The sequence below is a fragment of the Aythya marila genome (genome assembly GCF_965140915.1).
Source record: "Aythya marila genome assembly, chromosome: 28".
Taxonomy (NCBI): Eukaryota; Metazoa; Chordata; class Aves; order Anseriformes; family Anatidae; genus Aythya; species Aythya marila.
This window is the reverse complement of record NC_139069.1, coordinates 56,757-70,013: the sequence shown is the minus strand read 5'-3', so window position 1 is coordinate 70,013 and position 13,257 is coordinate 56,757. Positions and strand designations below refer to the sequence as shown.

The 13,257-nt window shown below is 65.2% G+C and overlaps 4 protein-coding genes across 5 annotated transcripts; 1 reads left to right on the top strand and 3 right to left on the bottom strand.

Annotated features, from left to right (window-relative positions):
* Nucleotides 1-52: 52 nt before the first annotated feature.
* On the bottom strand, nt 53-3,542 carry GDPD3 (glycerophosphodiester phosphodiesterase domain containing 3; the record flags this gene model as incomplete). The annotated part of the gene is made up of 10 exons (XM_082780566.1): nt 3,093-3,542; nt 2,589-2,631; nt 2,124-2,259; nt 1,986-2,031; nt 1,584-1,702; nt 1,411-1,500; nt 1,171-1,304; nt 829-888; nt 645-696; nt 53-235 (listed from the first exon to the last, which is right to left on the bottom strand). Exons 1-10 carry the CDS (start codon nt 3,241-3,243, stop codon nt 53-55), a joined length of 1,014 nt encoding a protein of 337 aa, XP_082636692.1. The 5' UTR covers nt 3,244-3,542.
* A 203-nt stretch (nt 3,543-3,745) lies between these two features.
* On the bottom strand, nt 3,746-4,857 carry LOC309888319 (bolA-like protein 2). 2 transcript variants are annotated; one of them, XM_082780567.1, is made up of 3 exons: nt 4,733-4,857; nt 3,979-4,076; nt 3,746-3,891 (listed from the first exon to the last, which is right to left on the bottom strand). In XM_082780567.1, the coding sequence occupies exons 1-3, from the start codon at nt 4,802-4,804 to the stop codon at nt 3,789-3,791; spliced, it is 273 nt and encodes a 90-aa protein (XP_082636693.1). In that variant the 5' UTR covers nt 4,805-4,857; the 3' UTR covers nt 3,746-3,788. The 2 variants fall into 2 exon arrangements, with proteins under 2 accessions (XP_082636693.1, XP_082636694.1); XM_082780568.1 differs by having other exon boundaries at nt 4,736-4,809.
* A 324-nt stretch (nt 4,858-5,181) lies between these two features.
* LOC309888121 (structure-specific endonuclease subunit SLX1-like) lies at nt 5,182-7,412 on the top strand. The gene is made up of 6 exons (XM_082780356.1): nt 5,182-5,355; nt 5,442-5,493; nt 5,973-6,296; nt 6,503-6,633; nt 6,928-7,024; nt 7,098-7,412. Exons 1-6 carry the CDS (start codon nt 5,198-5,200, stop codon nt 7,173-7,175), a joined length of 840 nt encoding a protein of 279 aa, XP_082636482.1. The 5' UTR covers nt 5,182-5,197; the 3' UTR covers nt 7,176-7,412.
* Nucleotides 7,413-7,814: 402 nt separating this feature from the next.
* Nucleotides 7,815-12,678, bottom strand: SGF29 (SAGA complex associated factor 29). The gene is made up of 9 exons (XM_082780573.1): nt 12,564-12,678; nt 12,187-12,262; nt 11,827-11,899; nt 11,670-11,734; nt 10,618-10,747; nt 9,970-10,116; nt 9,488-9,523; nt 8,803-8,965; nt 7,815-8,425 (listed from the first exon to the last, which is right to left on the bottom strand). Exons 1-9 carry the CDS (start codon nt 12,675-12,677, stop codon nt 8,309-8,311), a joined length of 921 nt encoding a protein of 306 aa, XP_082636699.1. The 5' UTR covers nt 12,678; the 3' UTR covers nt 7,815-8,308.
* Between the last annotated feature and the right edge of the window lie 579 nt (nt 12,679-13,257).

Here is a 13,257-nt window from a genome sequence, read left to right as displayed (position 1 = left end):
TGGGTCGGGTTGGGTTGCGTTGGGTCTTTCTTTACTGGGTTGTAGTGGTTTTTTACTGGTTTGTACTGGTTTGTACTGGTTTGTACTGGTCTGTACTGGTCTGTACTGGGCAGGGCAGGGGGTGGGCGTCCAGGTAGCGCCGCAGTCGCCCCGGGTAGTCGGTCATCACCCCGCTGGCGCCGCGGGCGAAGGCGTCGGCGAAGTCGCGCTCCTCGTTCAGCACCCACAGCACCACCTGGGGGGGCGGGGGAACACCCAAAATCCTCTGAAATATCCCCAAAACCTCCCCCAACCCCCCCCGAATCCCTACATCCCTCCAAACCATCCCCAAACCCCCAAAAATAACAAAATCCGCCCCCAAATCCCTCCAAATCCCCCCAAATCCCCTCCAAAACCCCCAAATCCCCCAAATTTCCCCCAAATCCCCACCAAACCCTCCCTTATTGCCCCCAAATCACTCCCAAATCCCCCCCAAATTTCCCCCAAATCCCCCCAAAACCCCTCCAAAACCCTAAAATCCCCCAAATCCCCACCAAATCCCCCCAAAACCCCTCCAAAACCCTAAAATCCCCCAAATTTCCCCCAAATCCCCCCCAAACCCCTCCAAAACCCCCCAAATCTCCCAAATTTCCCCCAAATCCCACCTGGATGTCGCGCTCCCGCAGCTCCTGCAGCAGCCCCTTGGTCACGATGAACCTGGGGGGGGTTCGGGGGTCCATGACATCACCATATGATGTCACTGGGGGGGGGGGGGGGGGGTATGACATCATCATGGAAGATATGATGTCATCACGAGGGTTATGACGTCATAAGGGGGGGGACACTCACTTGTCAGCCAGCAGGGCCAGCGCCTGCCCCAGGATTCCCTTCGGCACCGGGAAATACGTCCTGGGGGGGGGGGGGAATTTTGGGGGTGTCCTGGGGGGGGGCACCACGCTGCAGGACCCCCCCCAAATCCCCCAAAACCCGCCAAATCCCCCAAAACCCCCAAATTACCCCAAAACCCCCCAAATTACCCCCCCAAATCCCCCCAACCCCCCTCCATCCCCCCATATCTGCCTCCATCCCCACCTCCCCACCACCCCCGAACCCCACCCAAACCGCCTTGAAATTTTTCACCACAAACCCCCCGGATTTGCCCAAAACCCCCGGAATTTCCCCCAAAGCCACCTGTTGATGATGGCGGGCAGGGGTCCCAGCAGCACGGCCTCCCCCAGGGGCAGCAGGGGCAGCAGCCCCAGGCGGTGCGCGGCCAGCGCCAGCAGGGCCCGGCGGGGCGAGAAGCCGTAGGGCATGGCGGGGTGCTGGAAAACGGGGGCGTGACGTCATCACCGGGGGGCCGTGACGTCATAGGGTTGGTGTGTGACGTCACGGGGGGCGTGACGTCACGGAAAGGGGGCGTGGCCTCACCGCCGCCCGGCACTTGCGCAGGATGCGGTGGTTGAAGGAGGCCCAGAGGGTGATGGAGGCGCGGTCGTGGCGCCGCACCAGCTCCGCCACCTGGGGAAGGGGGGGAAAGGGGCGTGGTTGTGACGTCAGCAGGCCACGCCCCTTCTCGTTAGCATATGCAGATGAGGGCTGGCCTGCTGGATGAGCTCGTCGTCATCGTCCTTGATCTCGATGCTGACGGGCACCCCGGGGAAGCGGGCGAAGACCTCGGCCAGCAGCGGCATGCAGCGGTCACGGCCCCGCGAGAAGCACCCTTGGGTGGGGGGGGGGTAAATGGGGGGTAAATGGGGGTAAATGGGGGGTAAATGGGGTGTAGGGGGGTGATCGGCCCCAAAGACCCCCCGGCAGCACCCCCCAGGTCAACGCCTGGCCCGAATCGGCACCAAAATCCCCATGAATCCACCCAAATTCTCGCCCTCTATCAACCCTCAAATCTGCACCAAATCCCCCCAAATTCCCCCAAATCCCACCCAAATTCTCCTCAAATCCCCCCCCAAATCCTCCCAATTCCCCCCAAATCCCCCCCATCCCCTCACCTGGTGAAAACGTCACCTCCAGCTCCTCCCGGTAGGGCGGCAGCTCCTGCGGACGGGGCCAGTTTTGGGGCCAAACCCTTGCGGATCGGGACTCTTTACCCCGTTTCGGGGCGAATCGCGGCGGTTTTGGGGTCCCACCTGGTAGTCCAGCTGGGCCAGGTCCCGGTCCAGCCCCGCCTGGCGCCGCAGCCCCCGGTCGTGGCTCAGCACCACGGCCCCGTCCCGCGTGCGCCGCACGTCCAGCTCCAGCAGCTCCGCGCCCTGTGCCACCGCGCTGGGGGGCGTGGCCGGGGGTGGGGGCGTGGTTAGAGGGGGCGTGGTCAGAGGTGGGGGCGTGGTCAGGGTGGACGTGGTAATTGGGGTGTTAATTGGGGGGGAGGATTAATGGGGGTGGGTTTGGTATGGGAGGGGTTTAATGGGGCAGGTAATGGGAGGAGGGGCTTAATTGGGGGGGGGCTTAATTGGGGGGAAGGAGCCTGATTGGGGTGGGCTTCAATTGGGGGAGGAGCTTAATTCAAGGTCCTCATGGTCAAGGTGGGCGTGTTCAAGGTGGGGGGCGTGGTCAGGGTGGGCGTGGTCAGTGCGGAAGCCCCGCCCACTCACTTCTCCAGGGCCTCCATGGTGTTCTCCAGGCGCTCGCCACAGCCTTGGGGAGGGGGGTGGGTGGGCGGGGCGTCGGGAGGCCACGCCCACACGGCGAGGCCACGCCCCCTCCCCCCATGTCGAGGTCATGCCCCGTCTTCCCCCATTGGTCGCTCCCATGCGTGAGACCACGCCCACATGAGCGAAGCCCCGCCCCCTCGCTCTTTGCTCCCTGCACCTGCTCCCGGCCCCTCCCCCTGCGCCTCCCCTCCCCCACCCCTCCCCATTTCCCCCCCAAAACCCCCAAAATCCCCCCGTTTTCCCCCCGACCCCCCTCCCCTTCCCCCTTTCCCCCTCCCCACCCCTCACCTCCCCTCCACCTCCCCATTTCCCCTCCCCCCCCCCAAAATCCCCCATTTCCTCCCCCCTTTCCCCCTTCCCTCCCCCATTCCCCCCTCCCCCACCCTCCCCACCCCTCCCCACCCCCCCTCCCCCTCCTCACCCCCCCTCCCCCTCCCCCCTCACCCCCCCTGTGTGCCGCCATCCTGGCCCTGAACGCTGCCCGTGGCCGTTCCCTCTCCTCCCTCTCCCGCGCCCGCCACAGCCCCGCGGCTGCCCCCAGCCCCAGGCCCAGCCCCAGCCCCAGCCCCAGCAGGGGGGGGGCGGCGGCGGCCATGTTGGGGGGAGGAAGATGAGGGGGGAAGGGCGAGGGGGCTCCGGCCGCTGCGATCCGGGTTCCGGGATTGCCGGCTTCCCGCTTCCGGGGTGTGGCCACGCCCCCTTGTGGTCACGCCCCCTTTTGGCCCCGCCCCCCTCACCTGTGCAGGTGCCCCTCCCCCGCCCTGCAGCTCCCCGCGTGTGGGGGAGGGGCTGCGGCACTCCCCCCTCCCCCCAGGGAATGAGGAGGGGGCGGGGCCAATAGGGGGCGGGGCCAAAATGGGCGGGGTCTTCGTTGGGGGAAGGGGTTAATTGGGGGGTTAATTGGGGGAAGGAGTAATGGGTTTTGGATGGGAGGGGTTAATTGGGGAGTTAATTAGAGGAGGGGCTTAATTGGGGGTGGGGCTTAATTAGAGGGAGGAGCTTAATTGGGGGAGGGGCTTATGCTATTGAAATATTTAATTAGGGGAGGAGCTTTATTAGTGGGAGGAGCCTAACCTCTTTAAATATTCAATCAGGGGAAGAGCTTAATTAGGGGGAGGGGCCCCTAATTGGCCGCCCCCTTTATTGCCCCCCCTGCGCCGCCGCCCACTGCTCGGGGGTGAGCGTTCGCTGCTCCAGGGCGTGGATGCGGCCCAGCTCCGCCGCCAGCGCCTCGTTCACCAGCCTGAAAACGGCAAAAACGGGACAAAATCGGTCAAAAAGAAAAGAAAAGGAAACCCCAAAAGCCCGGGAAATTGCCCCAAAAACCTACCGGTGCCGCTGCAGCAGCCCCTTGCCGCGGAAGGCGGACGCCACCACCAGCACGCGGAAGCTGGCGGCGCAGCGGGCGGCCGTGGTGTCCTCCACCTCCTGCGGGGACAAACGGAGGGCTAATTAGGGCTAATTAAACCTAATTAGGCATCCCCAGGGGTAATTAAAGCCTAACAAGGGTTTAACGAGGGCTGGAGGCCTTTAATGAGGGCTGTAGGGAGCTGCTGGGGTCTCCCAAAGCTTCCTGAGTCTTGGGACAGCCTAACGAGGCCTAATTAGGGCCGCAGAGGCTAATTAGCACCTACTAATGAGGCCTAATGAGTAGAATCCTACTACTGAGGCCTCCTGCGGCCTAGCCAGGGCTACAAAGGCCCAATAAGGCCTGGGGCGGCCTAATGAGGCTTAATGAGGTCCAGAGAGGCTAATTAAAGCCTAATGAGGTCTCCTGATGCCTGTAGAGACCCACTAAGGCCTATTAACACCCAGTGCAGCCCCGTAACTCCCATTAGAGCCTCTCTTAAGGCCCTACAGAGACCCCCTGAGGCCTGCTAAGGCCCTATAGAGCCCTGCAGAGGCCTACTAACGCCCAGCGCAGCCCCTAACGCCCCCTAAAGCCCATTCCGGCCCCACAGAGCCCCCCCGAGCCCTTCCGGGGGCCCATAAAGCCCCTCAGAGCCCTGCCGGGGCCTGACGGAGCCCCCCCGGCCCTGCCGCTCGCCCCCCACCCCCGTTATTTCCCCTCCCCCCCCGCCCACCACGTGCTCCGCTCCCAGCTCCCGCCGCAGCCGCTCCCGCAGCGCCTCCGCGCTCAGCTCCGGCTCCGCCATGGCCCCGGAAAGGGCCCGGGGGCGGGCAGCCAATGGGAGGAGGCGGCGGGACGGGAAAAGCCCGCCCACGGGGGCACTACAGCCAATCAGAGGGCGGGGAGAGGCGGAGGGGGCGGGGCGGGGGAGGTCGCGTAGCAACGGAGGGGAGGAAGCGGAAGCGGAGGGGGCGTTGCTTAGCAACGGGCGAGGGGGCGGGAGAGGCGCCGCGCGGGGGGTTGTGGGAGGTGTGGCGGAAATGGGGGAACGGCGCGGGACAACGGGTGAGAGAGGCGGAAGTGGGAGGGGGCGGAGGGTGACCGGAAGTGGGGGCGGTCGCTTAGCAACGCGGCTGCCGGCCGGAAGCGCCGCCGCGCGGTGGCTTGTGGGGGGCGTGGCGGAAGCAGAAGCGGGGCGATGTCGCTGCGGGCCGTGTACCTGCTGCGCTCCGCCGCCCCCGGGGCCCGCGGCGGGGCCTACGTCGGCTTCACGCTGGACCCGGAGCGGCGCCTGCGGCAGCACAACGCGGGGCGGCGGCGCGGGGGGGCCCGGAGGACGAGCGGCCGCGGGCCCTGGTGGGGGAGGAGCCGAGGGGGAGAGGGGAAAGGGAATTTGGGGGGTCGGGGAGGGGCTGGGGGAGGCGCTGACGTCATTTCCGCAGGGAGATGGAGCTCTACGTGCACGGCTTCCCGTCCGACGTGGCAGCGCTGAGGGTGAGGACACGCCCCTTTGGGGTTCTGGACACGCCTCCTCGTTTCTAGCCCCGCCCACCAGGCACAGAGCCCGCCTACAATGCCCTGACCACGCCCCCTTTCGACTTCCCCCTTCCCCCAATGCCCTGACCCCACCCCCAATGTACTGACCACGCCCCCAAAGCCGTGACCACGCCCCCAACAAACCCTGGCCCCGCCCCTGAAGCACTGGCCCCACCCTCCAAATACCTGACCCCGCCCCAAGGCCCTGACCCCGTCCCCAAACCCCTGGCCACGCCCCCCAAGCCTTCAGCCCGCCCCAAACTCCGTGACCCCACCCCCAGGTCCTGGTCACGCCCCCAGAACCCTGACCCCACCCTTAAATCCCCTGGCCACGCCCCCAAACCCCCGACTCCACCCCCTTCACACCACCCTTATTCATCCCCACGCCCCCTGAGCCTTGGCCACCCCCCCTAACGCCACGGCCCCGCCCCCCACAGTTCGAGTGGGCGTGGCAGCACCCTGCGGCCTCTCGCCGTTTGCCGGCCGTGTCGCCGCGGCGCCGCCGGGAGCAGCCAATCGCCTTCGCCCTGCGGCTGCTGCCCCGCCTCCTGCGCGCCCCGCCCTGGAGCCGCCTCCCCCTGCGCCTCCGCTGGCTCCGCCCCCCGCCTGACCCCGCCCCCGGCCCCGCCCCGCCCCCCCACATCACTGTCGAGGTGGATCCCCGTGGGCTGAGGCCACGCCCTCCGAGGAGGAAGGCCACGCCCCCAGCTGCCTTGGCCACGCCCCCCGGCGACTGCAGCCTTTGCGGGCTGCCCTGTGAGGTAAGGGGGGCGGGGCTTGGATGGGGCGTGGCTCTTCCCTTTGCACCTGGCCACGCCCCCTGATCCTGGCCATGCCCCCTCCCTGTGCCCTCTGTGGCCTACCCTGCATGGGGGGGCGGGGCTTGGGTGGTGCCAGGCCCTGCCCCCGGGTCTGGCCCCGCCCCTTTGGCTTGGCCCCACCCTCCTGAGCCTGGCCCCGCCCCCAGGGCCCTGACTCCGCCCCACTGCGCTGCCCGAGGCCTGGCTGTCCGGCGGTGACCCACGCCCTGTGCCTGGCCCCGCACTTCCTGCGGGACGAACCCCGCGAGCTGCTGCCCCTGCGCGGGGCCTGCCCCGGGTGAGTTGCCATGGCAACGGGGCGGTTGCCGTGGCGACGGGGTGGTTGCTAAGGGGATGGGCAGTTGCTAGGGGCAGGCTTCAGCCTGTCCACTAGGCCGCGCAGCTGTTGCTAGGGGTGTTGCTAGGGGGCGTGGTCAGTTGCTGGGGGCGGGGCTTGTTGCTAGGGATAGGCTTCAGCGTGTCCACTAGGCCACACTGCTGTTGCTATGGGGATGTTGTTAGGGGGCGTGGCCTATTGCCAGGGGCGGGGCCTGTTGCCAGGGCAGCCCATTTACCCGGCAACTGCCACCAGCTGCCAGCAGGACGTGCTGTGGGGGGAGCTGATTCGCCACTACCACGGTTACCATGACGACGATGAGGAGGAGGCGGGGCTGGAGGACCCCGAGCTGGTGAGCCACACCCCCAGCCATGCCCCCTACTGCATGCCCCGCCCACCTGTGACGTCATTGCCCCTCCCTCCAGGGTCACTGGACAGATGAGCTGCTGCTGCGCTGGGGGGCGGGGCCTGCCCGAGGCTCCGCCCCCTCCTGCACATCTTAATTTATTTATTCTTAATAAAGGCAGAGAGCGGGGCCACGGCAGGCTCCGCCCCCACGGGTCTGGGGACTTCAGAGTCAAGTCAAGAGTCAATTGTGGGGCCGGGGGGGGAGGTTATGGGGTCTGCCAGGCTCCCAAGGGCCACGAAATCCCCCAAATTGCCCCAAAACCACCCCAAAAAGAACTCGGAACACTCCAAACTACCCCAAACCACCCCGAAAACAACCCTAAAGCCTCCTAAATCACCCCAAAAGCCCTCAAACCCTCGTCAAAGCACCCCCCAAGCCCCCAAACCACCCCAAAATCACCCCCCAAGCCCTGAAACCACCCCAGAAAAAAAACAAAGTAGCCCAAAAACACCCCAAAACCCACCCAATCATCCTAAAAATATCCAATACCCTCAAACTACCCCAACCCCCCCCCCCAAATACCCCCCAAGCCTCCTCAATTACCCCTAAAGCCCCCAACCACCCCAAAACCACCCCCAGGCCCCTGTAATCCCCCCAAATCACCCGTAACGCACCCCAAAACCCTCCCATCCATCCCCAATCCCCCTAAGATCCCAAACCGCCCCAAATTGTGGCTGGGGGTCCCCCCACCCCCCCCAAATGAGGCAATAATGGAGCTGGAGGCAGCATGGGGTGTCCCCAAAGCTTTTAATAAGAATGGTCCTAAAACGAGGGTAAAAAGGGCCAAACTGGCCACAAAGAAAGTCCCAAAGTGGCCACCATGACCCCAAAACGGTGCTTAAGCAATCCCAAAGTAGTCATCCAGGGGGAAAATCCCCAAAATTGTATCTTTGGGGTCTCCAAATTGGGTCAGAGGGGCCCCAAAATGGCTGCCGGGGGGTCACAAAAAGGCTGCCAAGACCCCAAAATAGCTCCCAAGGATCCCAAAATTGCGTTGGAGTGATCCCAAAATAGTCTCCCATGGGTAAAATCCCAAAAATTGTCTCTGAGCGGTCCCCAAATGGGGTCTGAGGGACCACAAAATGGCTGCTGGGGATCACAAAATGGCCGCCAAGACCCCAGAACGGCCTCAGAGGGCCCCAAAACGGTCCCCAAAAGACCCCCAGGACCCCCAAAAACGAGCACCGGGCCCCCCAAAATTTCCCCCGCGCCCCCAAAGCCCCCTCCTCACTTCTTCTTGGTCTCCTTGCAGGCCACCACGTAGCGCTGCGCCACGTTGAGGGGCGGCGAGTAGCCGTCGGCGTACGAGGTGTCCTCGAACAGCACCGAGTAGTCGTCCTGCGGCTGCGGGGGCAACATTTTGGGGTGAAAAACAGCATGTTTGGGGGCGGGGGGAGGCCGTACCCACCCGCTGTTAAGGAAGAGGGTGCTGAGAGGAAATACGGCCTGCTCCATAGGGACCCCGGGACCCCATAAGGACCCAAAGACCCCCATAAAGCCCCATAAAGCCCCACAGAGCCCCATAGAGACCGCACAGAGACCCCACAGAGACCCCATAGAGACCCCATAGGGCCCCACCGCACCCCCCAACCCCCCCATTCCCAGGGGGGCAGCCCCACAGGTTCCACCGCTCCAGCACCCGCCCCCTCCCCACAGAGCAACACTCCAGCTGGGGACCTACAAATATTTTGGGGTGAAAAAAGGCAAAATCGGGTACGCACCCGCTGCGGGGGGGCGTGGATGAGGGCGCGGTAGAAGCAGGTGGTCTGCGGGTACAGCGCCAGCACCAGCTGCTCCTTCTGGAACAGCGCCTCGGGGTCGGTCTCGGGGTTGGCCTTCCACTGCGGCAGCGGGATGATGCGGCGCCGGCTCAGCGTGTGGCGCCTGGGGGGTTTGGGGGAGAAACGGGGAGATTGGGGGGAGAAATGGGGAGATTGGGGGGAGAAACGGGGAGATTGGGGGGAGAAACGGGGAGACTGGGGTAATGGGAGGGGGTTTGGGGGGAGAAACGGGGAGATTGGGGGGAGAAACGGGGAGACTGGGGTAATGGGAGGGGGTTTGGGGGGAGAAACGGGGAGATTGGGGGGAGAAACGGGGAGATTGGGGTAAGGGGAGGGGGTTTGGGGAGAGAAACGGGGAGATTGGGGGGAGAAACGGGGAGACTGAGGTAATGGGAGGGGGTTTGGGGGGAGAAACGGGGAGATTGGGGGGAGAAATGGGGAGATTGGGGGGAGAAACGGGGAGATTGGGGGGAGAAACGGGGAGATTGGGGGGAGAAACGGGGAGATTGGGGTAATGGGAGGGGGTTTGGGGGGAGAAACGGGGATTTGGGGTCAAGAGAAGGGTTTGGGGTCAGACCCAGGAATTTGGGGACAGACCCGGGGGGTTTGGGGTCGGGGCACTCACTCCTTGCCCTCCTCGTCGATGTCATCCACCTCGTACCTGGGGGGGTGCGGAGGAGACTCAGCTGGCCCCCAAAAGCCCCGAAACCAACCCAAAAGGACCCAAAACCACCCCAGGAGCCCCCCAGGAACAGCCCCAAACCCAAAACGGCCCCAAAAACATCCCAAAAATCATCCCAGAGGGACCCGAAACCACCAAAAGTCCCTGAAGATGCTCAAACAGACCCCAAAATCCCTTCAAAACTGCGCCAAAATGTGCCCAAGTGGCCCTGAAAGACCCAAAAATCACCCCCAAACCACCCCAAAACCCTGGAATTCCCCAAATCCACCCCACAAACCTTCCCAAAACCCCCTCAACGCCCCAGAACCTCTCCCCAACCCCCCCACAACCCCCTGTAACCTCCCCCTATCCCCCCACACACCGCCCCCAACCCCCCCGAACCACCCCCGGGCCCCAAAACCCCCGGATTTCGCCCCAAAACGCACTTGTTGGCGGCGTGGCTGTAGCTCACCACCTCGGCCAGGATCCACTGCTCGTCGCCGTCCACCGCCTTCACCCTGGCGGCCACCTTGTCCCCGGGCTTGGCCACGTAGTCCCCGGCCGCCGGGATGGCGCCGCACAGCGGGGGGGGCCTGGGGGCAGGGGGCGGGGCCTCGTGGGGTGGGCGGGGCCTCCGGGTGGGAGGGGCCTCCAAGTGGGGGGGGCCTGAGGGGGGCGGGGTCCCAGGGGGAGCCCAGGGTGGGGCAGTGGGGAGGGGGGTGGGGATAAAGGGGGCGGGGCCTCAGAAGGCGGGGCCTCAAGGGGTGGAGACTCAAGTGGGCGGGATGGTGTGGGTGTGGCCCTGGGGGTGGAGCCTAAAGGGGCAGGGGAAATGGAGTGCCCCAGGAAAATGACGAGAGGTGGGGCTTAAAAGGGTGTGGCCGCCGAGGGGCGGGGCTTAGATGGGTGGGGCCCTCGCTGGGTGTGGCTTCAAAGTGGGCAGGGCTCCCGGGTGGGCGGGGCTTTACAGAGTCAGGGAGCCCACCAGAGCCCAGCTCTATGTCCCTACCGGGAGGTGGGGCCTAACAGGGCGTGCCCGAGGGGGGCGGGGCTTTCTGGGGGCGTGTCCCCGGGTGTCCCCGCCCCCCGCTCACTTGTCTCCGGGCTTGCCGATCCAGAGGGGCAGCGTCATGGCCGACTGCTGCAGCAGCGTCATCAGCACCCCGCGCCGCATCGTCTTCCGGGGGGGCTCCGCGTCGCTGTAGATGCCGGCGATCTTGGCCGCTGCCAGGGGGCGGGGCCACGTTTAGGGGGCGGGGCTGAAGGGGGAGGAGCATCCCGCGGTGGGCAGGGCTTGAGGTGGGTGGGGTTTGGGGGCGGGGACGGGGTGGGGAGATGTTGGCCATGGGGGCGGGGCTAGAGAGGACGGGGACACCATCAGGGGGTGGGGCTTAAGTGGGCAGGGGCTCGTGGGGGCGTGGCTTGATATGGGTGGGGTTTGGGGTGACCTTGGCCACTGGGGCGGAGCTAGAGGTTGGGGGCGTGGCTTTGAGTGGGCAGGGCACATTGGGGGCGTGGCTTTTGGCTATGGGCTTGGTTTGGGGTGGGGCAGGGGGTGGGGGGGATTTTGGGGTGTTTTGGGGGGTTTCAAGTGATTTGGGAGGAATTTAGAAGGTTTTGGGGGCGTTTAAATGCTCTGGGAGCATTAAAGGGTTTGAAAAGCATTAAAAGGATTCTGAAAGTGCGTTTTTTGTACATTTTGGGGAAGTTTGGGGATACTTTGGGTTCGGGACACGTCCTGGGAAAACCCAGGCACGTTTTGGGTGTGCTTCAGGGGATTTTAGGCAACAGACCGCTGATTTGGGGGAAGTTTGGGGGATTTTGGCTCTGATTTGGGACCAGTGGGGGGAACCTGGGGTTTTCCGCTGCGTGCTGGGGGATTTGCGGGAATTTGGGGAAAATTTGGGGGGATTTGGGGGCGGTGACGGCGTTTGGGGTGTTTTGGGGGGAATTTGAAAGGATTTGGGGTCGGAATTGACATGGGATTGGGGGGGGGATTTGGGGCGGTTTTCAGGGGATTTTTGGGCAGATTTGGATGGATTTGGGGCCAGTTTTGAGCGGGTTTGGGGGTCAAAGTGTGAGAAGGGGATTCAGGGTGGTTTGGGGACTGATTTTGGGGTGAATTCAGGCCGTTTTGAGGCCGTACCGATGCGGCGCTCCTCCAGCAATGACTTGATCTCGGCAATCTTGTCCAGTGCCTTCCGCAGGATGCTGGGGGGAGCAAAATTAACGGGGTGCGGGGGCTGAACCCGGCTATTTTTGGGGCAGAAAAGGGCGGAATCGGGTCCGTCCCCCCCCCTTACTTGCACTCGGCCTCAGCGTCCGCCTTGGCGGTGGTGTAGAGGCCCCGCAGCTTCGTGCGGTAATAGGGGGAGACTGGGGGGGAGAAAAGGGGGCGTTAGGACCCCTCCCCTGGCCCCAAAATCACCCCGAATTGCCCTAAAACCTTCCCGGCCCCAACCCACGGCCGAATTGCCCCAAAAATCAACTTTAAATTGCTCCAAAATGGCCCAAATCCAACCACTGGCCTCAAACTGCCCCCAGACCCCAAAACCCTGCCCCTAAATCCCCCCACCCCCCCCCAAATGTCCTGAAGTTCCCCCAAATGCCCCCAAATCCCTCCCCCAGACCCAAATCCCCCTGAAATGGCCCCAAAATCCCACTTTTGTTCTCCGTCTGCATCCTCTCGTGCGTCTTCTGGATGTTCACCAGGTTGTGCTCGCTGCGGGACCGCTCCTCCTGGGGGGGAGCACCCCAAAACCCCTCAGGACCCCAATAAGGCCCCCCCAACCCCACCCAGAGCCCCCCAAATCCCCTCAGACCCCCCTCAGGACCCCCCAGAGCCCCCAACCCCCTCCCAAATCCCCTCAGGACCCCTCCAATGCCCCCTAAGACCCCCATAAACCCCCAACCCCCCCCGGGACTCTCCCAATCCCCTCAGGACCCCCTCAGCCCCCCCAGATCCCCTCAGGGCCCCCTCAGCCCCCCCAGATCCCCCCCAACCCCCTCAGGACCCCCCCAAATCCCCCCAACCCCCCACCTGTGTCTGTTTGATGAGCTGGTGCAGCTCCCCGAGCAGCTCCGCGATGCGCGAGTCCGCCGACACCAGCGCCATCTTGGATGGGGGGGGGGAAGTGGGGGGGGCGCTGCGCATGCGCGGGGAGCGACCTCCCCCTCCCCTCACAGAACCCGGTGGTGTTCCGCATGCGCACTGCGCTCCCCCCGGGATTCCCCTCCCGCCCGCCCCTCAGGCTCTCCACGCACTGCGCATGCGCGCGGCCTTTCCCTCCGCTCCCCCTCCCACCGGGGATTTCACCCTGCGCATGCGCCCTACTTTGTTACTCCACTCCCCCTCCCCTCGGGGATTTCACCCCGCGCATGCGCACCGCGCTCTCCCCCTCTCCCCCCCTCCCCTCGGTGCTCCCGGAGCGCTCCGCGCATGCTCCCCTCCCTCCCCTCCCTCCCTACGCATGCGCACCGCCCCCTCCCCTCGCAGTGCACGCCGGGACTTGTAGTCCCCCAACCCCCCCAAGGGGCTTCCCGGAGGCCTCGGGACCGAAACCGGGAGCGGAACCGGGGCTGGGGCCGGGCCCTTAAAGGCGCCGGGGCCGGGCCGGGGCCGGGCCGGGGCCGGGCTGGGGCCATGGGGCCGCGCCGGGCGCTGCTGCTGCTGCTGCTGGCGGCGCTGGGCCGCGCCGGGCCCGGGCTGCGGCTGTGCCGGAGGCTGCTGGGGG